The sequence below is a fragment of the Vicia villosa genome, unplaced genomic scaffold (genome assembly GCF_029867415.1).
Source record: "Vicia villosa cultivar HV-30 ecotype Madison, WI unplaced genomic scaffold, Vvil1.0 ctg.002996F_1_1, whole genome shotgun sequence".
NCBI classification, from domain to species: Eukaryota; Viridiplantae; Streptophyta; class Magnoliopsida; order Fabales; family Fabaceae; genus Vicia; species Vicia villosa.
This window is the reverse complement of record NW_026706086.1, coordinates 185,670-195,776: the sequence shown is the minus strand read 5'-3', so window position 1 is coordinate 195,776 and position 10,107 is coordinate 185,670. Positions and strand designations below refer to the sequence as shown.

Sequence of the window (10,107 nt, the reverse complement as noted above, 5' to 3'; positions counted from 1 at the left end):
CTTCACGTTTCTCTTTGAAATACCTCCTTTTCAAAAACCTTCCCTTTGTCCGTCGAAATTCCCGGCTAACAGATAGTTAAGACATGTTAGGTGATTTAGATGTGTTATTGGAAAGGCTAATATGGATGAAGCTAAACCTCTAACTTCACCCATGGAAGTTGGTCTCAGGCTCTCTAAAGAATGGTCTGACACTTTCTTTGATCTCATTCAGTACATGTCCATTTGGGGAGCTCTTTAATATGTCACCATTACAATACTTAACATATGCTCCTATGTCTACCAGGTCAACCAATTTATGGCACACTCCCTTGATTCACATTGGCAAACAGTCAAGAGAATCCTACTTTAACTCAAAGGAATCATCTAACGCGGTCTTCTTGTCAAACCAATCCCACCTTTTTTCCCGTCATTTAGCAGGCAAGCTGAGATGTTGATTGAGGCTCTGTCCGACAAGAAAAAAGGTCTACTTCATGGGCTTGTGTGTTTCTAGGGCCTAACATGGTAAATTGATGGCTAAGAAACAACCAACTATTTCTAAATCCAGCACAATAGTATAGTACTGCAACCTAGCTTTACCCATCTCAAAACTTCTTTAGATGCAACATCTTCTCTTTGAATTAGGAATCAAGTTCAAAACACCTCGAATCCACTCTGTGACATTATGAGCACCAATGTTCTAGCCCACGATACTGTTGTTCCAGTTTGATCATATTGAGGCTAGCCTCGTTAGTTAATTGCCTAATGTTAGTTAGGACAGTGAAATAAAAAAATCTTAAAATTATGGATAACAGAACATAATAGCCTTGCTATTTAATTACCTAATAATTAAATGTGTGTTGTGGACCTCTAGATATGGCATGGTGGAGGAGGCTGAGATGTTTAGGGAGGAGAAGATGAGTGGATTTACAATTAGGGGTGTGAATGTGTGAGGTGATATACTTAATGCATGTAGAATTTTTAAGAGTATTAATGTTTTGAGTTGAGAGTGGAAAAAGCTGGTCGATATTGGAGCAGCTGATTGTGGTATTCATGTTCTTATGTATAACATATATAGAGAAGCTGGTTAGAAAACAAAGGCAAACAGCTGGGAGTATGATTTCAGAAGCAAGAATGAAGAAGCCTAGATGTAGCACAATATGGACGTGGGTCAGTGACATGGTTTTGAAAACGTTTAAGGTGGTTACCACATAATGTTCAAAATTTGTTAGTTAAATGATAACTAAATAGAGTCTCATAGAATATTTGTCACAACCATAGTTAGGACTATTGGTAAAATAATTCTTATTTATTTTGCAACAATTATACTGCGGCTAACATAGTGACGCAATTGCAATGATGATTTATCATGCACTTAAATTTAAGTGATTCGAATGAACTAGCTGGTACATTTTTTGCTACAAATTTGGGGTTTCATTACACAGATTGTGTAAAATATTCCGTCAGAAGTAGATAATTAATGTTTTCCAGTTTGTTACTCATCTTTTATTTTTGAACTTACAATAACCTTTTCCCTCTCAGCTGCTTGGTCATGGAAAAGTTGCAAGGAGCAATTTAGCATTTTCAATTTTTCAAATCCAGTTGTCAAGACCACTATTTCGCAAATTATTGATGATAAACCATTGATAATGTGTATGTAGCTAGTTCAACAACTTTTTGATTAAGTTTGTTATCTGATAGCGGCACAAACCAGTAAATGAGCACTATTATACCTGTCATACCATTTTGACAGATTTGATATTTGTTCATGTTATACCTAAGTGGGTTACACCAACATCCACATTATTAACCATGTATTTATTAATAAATGGTTTACGGTGTTACAATTCTACAAGTGCGGATAAATAACAGAAAGCTATGAAAGCAATAAAAATAAATTCATTTTTTAAAGATTATGTACTGCAAAAAAAAGGTATCCAGTGTTACCAAAGAATAAGAATATATTGATTCACATATTATTCAATTAAAAAAAAAGCACATGTTTCAACATAATCATCGGTTGCTATAGCAATGACCTTGCATAACTTACCTTTCAAAACTAAAGCACGTTAAGGGCGATGTGTAACAATGGCAAGGTTGAAAATAGAAACTTGTTTGCAATAGTCGCGGTCACTCACTCGAGCTTAGCTGTATGTTTGGAATGGGTTAAGTCTATAGCTTTGAAAACAGAAGAATATTTATGTTGACGAATAATCATGACCAAAATGAGTATGTTGGCTGCAAGAAACATTAAGCCTGCTATCCAAAGTTGTAAGAAGACTTTTTACCCTTGAACTCGAGAAGGTAGCCCCACATTAACCAATGGGTCTAAGCTCCGATCCACAGAAGAATGCAAGACAATCCACCCGATTTTAGCTTCATTTTGCTCCATGGGAGTATTAGAGGCAACAAACTAAAGAACCAAACAAAGTATTGTGCGGTAATCACCTGCAAGAAATGCATAAATCAGATGCGTAGTCCAAGGTGTAGATTAATTTGATGTTTTTGCAAAAAAAGATTCCAATAGATGATGTTTGAAATAAAACAATTTAAAATACAGGTAATCAATTGATATTCTGTAGCAATATTATAAATTTCAGCATATGCTATTCAGTAATAGTTAACAAACCTTATTGAAGGCAACAAATGATATAGTCTGCACAAATAGGCAAAATGGCAAATCCTGTGCAAAGTTGAAAATAAGAACCAGCTGAACCAAAAATTGTGGCAAAAAGGAGAATAGCTTTTTCACCACCGAGATATTGTGCCCATATTGAAGATATATGTGATAGAAATGGATTAAAAGTATTCTTTTCCTTTTGAAGGATCCTTTGAATCCTCCTGGTATGCCAAATTGGCTTAAGACCTAGCCAATAAAACTACAATCTCATTGGTGTTAGGTTCCTATTTAGAATTAACTATAAAATTTCTTGCTCATTGGTAGCATCTACAAATTTTGAACCATATGAAGTAGAGGGTTCAGATTCTTGTAAGGAATGAGAAATGTCTAGACAGATGCTCCAACTTATAGGAATTGCCTATCTTATTACACGAGTTTGGTTCACTTGGGTGTCATCTGACACTACCACAATTAATTTACCTCAAAAGTCCCTTGTTTCTTGTTAGACTAAAAAATATCATTTGGCTGATTGTCCCTGAGAGGCTTAAGCTATCCCTCTCACTGATGTGGTTTAAGGGAGAAGTCTCCGCTCCATTGTGTTTTGGCTTTGACACAAACATTTTCTTCTAAACTAACTAGATTTTTTTCTCATTAGTTCCTATCTTGTCTCTGTCACCTTCTTGTTTAGCTTTATCTTTGCAACTCTCAAAACCGTGCCTTATTTTCTTACAAAGACAACACTAATGAATAAGTCTTCATATTCTAATTGTGTGAAAAAAATGTATATCATTGTCTTTCAACAATATTTTCATATTCTAATTGATTACAAATGATTCTATCAATTCTTTTCTCCACTAATACCTTTCCACTTATGCCATTAGACCAACTAAATAAGCCATTTTGCTTTAAAGGTCCACTAGACTACTGTGGTTGACCCATATTGAGAAATCCAACATGAGAGTTCTATTAGGAGTGTGACTCATTCTATTGTCATGAGAAACTGAGATGGAGTTAAAATTACCAACAAAACACCATGACATCAATTGATATCCAAGCAGGTTAGAAAGTTCACCCCACACGACTTTTCTCTTGACATAACTGTGGAAGTATAAATCGTAGTTACACCATTTTTGATAGTTAAAGAATCTTGGAGGAAAGTTCTCAAACCTTGTCCAAGGTTCAACAATAAAGCAAAAGTCGGGCTTTTGAGCACTAGTCATGGACTTTTTTTTTTTTTGCACAATCATGGACTTTAAAGCTAATATGGTCGAGGCATTAACTAGGCCTATTGCATTCCAATAGAGGCATTTCATAAAACATGCCTAAAAGTACCAGCTTTGGATCTGGTAACATAAACACTCTTGGGCCAGGTCTTTTGTTTGAGTTTTTTTTTTTCCGAGACTTTGAGATATCCATTTGAGATTGAATGTCTTGAAAGTATTCTGTTCCTTTTGAAAGATCCCCTGAATCCTCCTGGTGTGCGAAATTGGCCCAAGACCTAACTATATAATTCTCTTACTCATTGGTAGCATCTACAAAGTTTGAACCATCTGAAGTAGAGGTTTCAAATTCCTGTAAGGAATGAGAAGTGTATAGACTGTTGCCTCCACATATAAGAATTGCCTCACTTGTTACAGGAGTTTGGTTCACTTGGGTGTCATCTAACACTACCACAATTGATTTACCTCAGAAGTCCCCTGTTTCATGCTAGACTAAAAATATCCTTTGGTTGTCTGTCCTTGAGAAACTTAAGCTATCCCTCTCACTAATGTTCTTTAAGGGAGAAGTCTCTGCTCCATTATATTTTGACTTTGAAACAAACATTTTCTTCTAAACTAAACTAGATTTTTTTTCTGATTAGTTCCTATTTTTTTTGTGTCATCTTCTTATTTAACTTTAACCTCGCTTATCTTTCTTAAAAAAACATAAAGAAGATTTCCATATTCAAATGCATATATCATTAATTATCTTCCAACAAGAATTTTATACTCCTATCTACTAATATTACTAATAATAAATGTAAATAATACTTTAAATAACATTACCAATAATAATTGGTTACAAAAGGAGTGAAAAATATTATAATTTCTTTGACACAAAAATAATATCGAGTGATGGAACAAGAAACAAATTGCCCTCTACATCAAATAAGAACCATGGATTAAAATTTAATCTAAAGGTCACAAACAAACCAGAAAGCATGAGATGATTCTAGAATACGTGTAACTCCCTATAACATCATAAACCAACCCTCATCTCATAAACCCGTTTTCTTCATTTTTCGTTACTTACTAGTTACTCTCTCTTCACCCTCATCCACTCTACTTCTCGCTACTTATCCTCCAAATTAGGGTTAGGGTTTCATGGCTTCCTCTGCTCAAATACACGGTCTCGGAACCGCTTCTTTCTCTTCCCTCAAAAAACCCTCTTCCGTTTCCGGTAATTCCAAAACCCTATTCTTCGGTAACCGACTCAATTCAAACTTCTCTCCTTTCACCCGCGCCGCATTCCCTAAATTGAGTTCCAAAACTTTTAAGAAAGGTTTCACTCTCAGAGTCGTCAATGAGAAAGTCGTCGGTATCGATTTGGGAACCACGAACTCCGCCGTCGCCGCCATGGAAGGTGGAAAACCTACTATTATCACCAACGCGGAAGGTCAGAGAACGACTCCGTCTGTTGTTGCTTACACCAAGAACGGTGATAGGTTGGTCGGTCAAATTGCCAAGAGGCAGGCGGTTGTGAATCCCGAGAACACGTTTTTCTCCGTCAAGAGGTTTATTGGAAGGAAGATGTCTGAGGTTGACGAAGAGTCAAAGCAGGTCTCTTACAGAGTTATCAGAGACGATAACGGTAACGTTAAGCTCGATTGTCCTGCCATCGGTAAATCTTTCGCAGCCGAAGAAATTTCTGCTCAGGTAGCTTTCAATTCTAGCTTCAAACTGTTATTCCATGAATTGTTTATCATATGTTAGTTATGTGATTATGTATTTGATGATAATTGAAATGTTTATATAGGTTTTGAGGAAGCTTGTGGATGATGCTTCGAAGTTTTTGAATGATAAAGTAACAAAGGCTGTGGTTACGGTGCCGGCGTACTTCAATGATTCACAAAGGACTGCTACGAAGGATGCTGGGAGGATTGCTGGTCTTGAAGTTCTTAGAATTATCAATGAACCAACTGCTGCGTCGTTGGCTTATGGTTTTGAAAGGAAAAACAATGAGACTATTTTGGTGTTTGACCTTGGAGGTGGTACTTTTGATGTTTCAGGTAATTGGAAGATTCTCTTTCATAGAGTTTTTGATTTGATAGGGTTTGGGATATGTGTGTTTATTGGTGTTTGATTTTGTTTCAGTGCTTGAGGTTGGTGACGGAGTGTTTGAGGTGCTGTCTACTTCTGGTGATACACACTTGGGTGGTGATGATTTTGATAAGGTTGGACTTGTTCTTACTTACTTTTTGGATTATTCATTGTTATAAGTTGGTTAACGGGTGATGTACATCCTTATATGTTTGCTGATTGTTCTTTATTATCATGTTGTGGTTATAGAGAGTTGTTGATTGGCTGGCTGGTGACTTCAAGAGAGATGAAGGTATTGACCTTTTGAAAGACAAACAAGCTCTTCAGCGTCTTACCGAGACAGCTGAGAAGGCTAAAATGGAGCTTTCATCATTGAGTCAAACAAACATCAGGTATTTGCTTTGTCAAGGAGCAATTTGTACCCAGTTCTTGTAGTTTTCGAGTGTGCTTTGTAACATTTATGCGAATTACTGAGCTATTGGTATTTGTGTTTTCAGTTTGCCATTCATAACTGCCACAGCAGATGGCCCCAAACATATTGAGACTACGCTTACCAGGGCTAAATTTGAAGAATTATGTTCAGATCTTCTTGACAGGTAACAATAACTTACTGAATCTATTTTCACCCTTTAATTTGAAATACCCTGTCCCTGAGCTTGATTGTAACAAACAGATATTCTAGCTTAAACTATTCATATATAGTAATATTTGTATGAATTGTGTTTCAGACTTAGGACACCAGTTGAAAATTCATTGAGGGATGCAAAGCTCTCGATTAAGGATATTGATGAGGTGATTCTTGTTGGTGGATCAACACGTATTCCTGCTGTTCAGGAGCTTGTTAAGAAGCTGATTGGAAAGGACCCAAATGTGACTGTTAATCCAGATGAAGTGGTTGCCCTTGGTGCTGCTGTTCAGGTAGGACTAGCCTTTTTCATAGTCCAATGTTGCAGTTTTTCCAATTTAAATTAAGCTGTAAAGTGGGAAACAACATTTGTTTGATTGAAATGCTATTGAAATATTTGTTTGGTATTATTTTGTAATTGTTGATTATTATTTTTATCACTACCCTCATGTTTAATTTTGGTTGATTTTAGGCTGGTGTTTTGGCTGGAGATGTCAGTGACATTGTGCTATTGGATGTTTCTCCACTGTCATTGGGTTTGGAAACTCTTGGTGGTGTGATGACCAAGATTATTCCAAGAAACACTACTCTTCCCACCTCAAAATCAGAGGTTTTCTCTACTGCTGCTGATGGGCAGACAAGTGTAGAAATCAATGTCCTTCAGGGTGAGAGAGAATTTGTTAGGGATAATAAATCTCTTGGTAGCTTCCGCTTAGACGGTATCCCTCCCGCTCCTCGTGGGGTTCCTCAAATTGAGGTGAAATTTGACATTGATGCAAATGGTATCCTATCGGTTGCTGCCATAGACAAGGGCACAGGGAAGAAACAAGATATCACCATTACCGGTGCCAGCACTTTGCCTGGTGATGAGGTATCTTCTGTTACCATTACTGGATGATTTTGTGAATGACTCCTCCTTATATGATTATAATGGATAACTGTTCTGATGCTTATCTCTTGAATGATTTGCAGGTTGAGAGAATGGTCAGCGAAGCAGAGAGATTTTCAAAAGAAGACAAAGAAAAGAGGGATGCAATAGACACCAAGAACCAGGCCGACTCTGTTGTCTACCAGACTGAGAAGCAATTGAAAGAGCTAGGAGAGAAGGTTCCTGCCCCTGTTAAAGAAAAGGTGGAAGCTAAACTTGTAGAACTTAAAGAAGCTATTACCGGCGGTTCAACTCAAACAATTAAAGATGCCTTGGCTGCCCTCAACCAGGAAGTCATGCAGCTTGGCCAGTCTCTATATAACCAACCTGGAGCTGCAGGCCAAGCAGGACCTACACCACCTGGTAGCGAGTCTGGACCTTCAGAATCTTCAGGCAAGGGGCCTGACGGAGATGTGATTGATGCTGATTTTACCGACTCTAAATGAGTTATAGAGATTATTGAATAGGAATATTTTAATTTTATGCTTCTCCTGTTCTAAATTCTAGGGATTTTTGTCAATTGAGTGCGAGCGGTTGTTCTCTTAATATAAGTAGACTTTATTTGTTTATTATAGGTGCTCATTGACGCACACGTTTCTGTATCTTTGGGAAATTTTGTCTGTGAATTACAAGGTATTGTGGATGGAGTTTACAGACTGAAAATGTTGTAATTTGATATGAGAAAAAATAAGATAAATTTTCCTAAACCTAAGAAGATACAACCCTGCATATTTCAGGTGAAATGATACTACTCTTTTGCTTCCTAAAACATGAATGATCGTTTGCATGTTAATCAGGAATGAATCAAGTAGCTTAGATTCTCAACATAAGCATCCAATTCTTGAACCCAATAATGATAGTATGGAAGTCAACAATCTAATCTATTAATTTGTAAAATGTAAAATGTAAAACATTACTATTTACAATTACTGATTTACAAGAGCTCACCACACTTTAGTTCTAATGTACATATATATATACTAAAGAATGAAAAAATGTAATTGAGAAAAGAGTGGGAGAGGAATGAAGTAATAGTGTCATTCACCTAAGTACGGTCTGGGACTCCGGGGGACTGATTGAACTCTTTCAACCACAACATGACCAACTGAATCATCATGGTATGGATAAGCTTTATGGGGTCTATTTGCATTGGTGTAATAGTAATTCATACCCCTACTGCTGCTACTGCTACTACTCATATTATCTGTCATCATGTTCATACTCATCTGAGATGGAGATACTCTTCCCATCCCCATTCCCATCCCTACTTCTTGTATTGGTTTAAGTCCAACAAGAGGGTGGTGCTGGTGTTGATAATGACTACTCCTACTTCTACTAATACCATGATTATGCGGTTGCGGCGGCTGCTGTAACGGTTGCGTATTATTGTAGGTGCTTGTAAGGCTGGATAAACTCGGAGAGCTTCTCACTCTTTGCATCGAAACCATACCCTTCGGTAACTGCGGCATACCTTGATGGTGGAATGGCGATTCCCCGGGTGTACATCCTTCCGGGGAGGTTGATTTTGGTGAAGAACACGCAGAGAAAGCCGCAAATTTGGAGCCGGGGCTTTGGCGTACGATTCCATTGATGGCATCAAGGTAACGCTGTTCTAAAAAATATGGTTCAATAGGAGGTGGATGCGATACTACTTGTTGCATTTGCATTTGACTCTGGTTGTCAACTATCAACGGCTTCAATGGAAACAGAAACGCGCGCAGCAATGGCGATCCACCACTCTCGTGCCGATCAAGTTCCGTAATCATATGCTTCAGATCATCTTCTGTTCTAACAGTCACCAATGTATCAAGTTCTTCAGGAATCACCTGGTACTTCAACACCACCTCGCCATCAACCACGCCACTCACCTTCTTCATCATATCTGATTACATACATTACTACATTATTACATTATCACATTATCATTATAATATCTCTAACTATAAAAAAAAAAACATTTTCTTTTGTCATTCTAATAGAATAGAATAATCATACCTGCGAAAGTTACATCGCGAGGAATACAAATGACGCGAGTCTCGCCGCCTACATACTTAAGGACTCCATCGGAGGGTCGGGGAAGAACCTTCCCGCCATAACTGCAGAGGAATTTGACTTTATTCCTGGGAGATTCATCCTCCATTTTCTCCATGTATTGTTGTTTGTTTTTGTTTGCGGTTAAAAAGTATAAAAATGGAGAGTGATTTTGGGGTGAAAGAAAAGGATACAGATTAGATATCTAAAGATCATAGAAATTGATTAAATTTAGTTATGCTATTTCTTTGCTTTCGCCTTTTCCTATTTATTATTAGTATATTTCTGTTATAACCTTCCTTCTATTTTCTTTGTTTTTTCTTCTCAATTCAATTTCTAATAACTTCTCTCCAAATTAAACGGACAGGTAATTTATTGTGGAAAATCATATTTCTTTTCATTTTAGTACTATTTTTAGCAACTTTTCATTTTGGTATAAACCCGGTATACTCTGCATGCGACAGCAGAGACTAATCCTTCGAGTTTTGTAGGACCATAATAAATAGCTCGTCATAAAATATACTATAACTAAGAGGGCGTATCATATGAGAATGACATATTTATATGAGAATATGAGAATGAATCTGAATCATTTGATTTTAAAATAAATGGTGGAGATTATGGATGA

At 37.0% G+C, this 10,107-nt stretch overlaps 2 protein-coding genes across 2 annotated transcripts; one reads left to right on the top strand and one right to left on the bottom strand.

Annotated features, from left to right (window-relative positions):
* The first annotated feature begins 4,849 nt into the window (after positions 1–4,849).
* Positions 4,850–8,017, top strand: LOC131640195 (stromal 70 kDa heat shock-related protein, chloroplastic). Its single transcript, XM_058910605.1, has 8 exons — positions 4,850–5,511; positions 5,612–5,864; positions 5,950–6,029; positions 6,145–6,287; positions 6,393–6,491; positions 6,624–6,813; positions 6,993–7,391; positions 7,493–8,017. Exons 1-8 carry the CDS (start codon positions 4,960–4,962, stop codon positions 7,892–7,894), a joined length of 2,118 nt encoding a protein of 705 aa, XP_058766588.1. The 5' UTR covers positions 4,850–4,959; the 3' UTR covers positions 7,895–8,017.
* On the bottom strand, positions 7,513–10,099 carry LOC131640196 (uncharacterized). Its single transcript, XM_058910606.1, has 2 exons — positions 9,444–10,099; positions 7,513–9,330 (listed from the first exon to the last, which is right to left on the bottom strand). The coding sequence occupies exons 1-2, from the start codon at positions 9,595–9,597 to the stop codon at positions 8,486–8,488; spliced, it is 999 nt and encodes a 332-aa protein (XP_058766589.1). The 5' UTR covers positions 9,598–10,099; the 3' UTR covers positions 7,513–8,485.
* Positions 10,100–10,107: the final 8 nt, after the last annotated feature.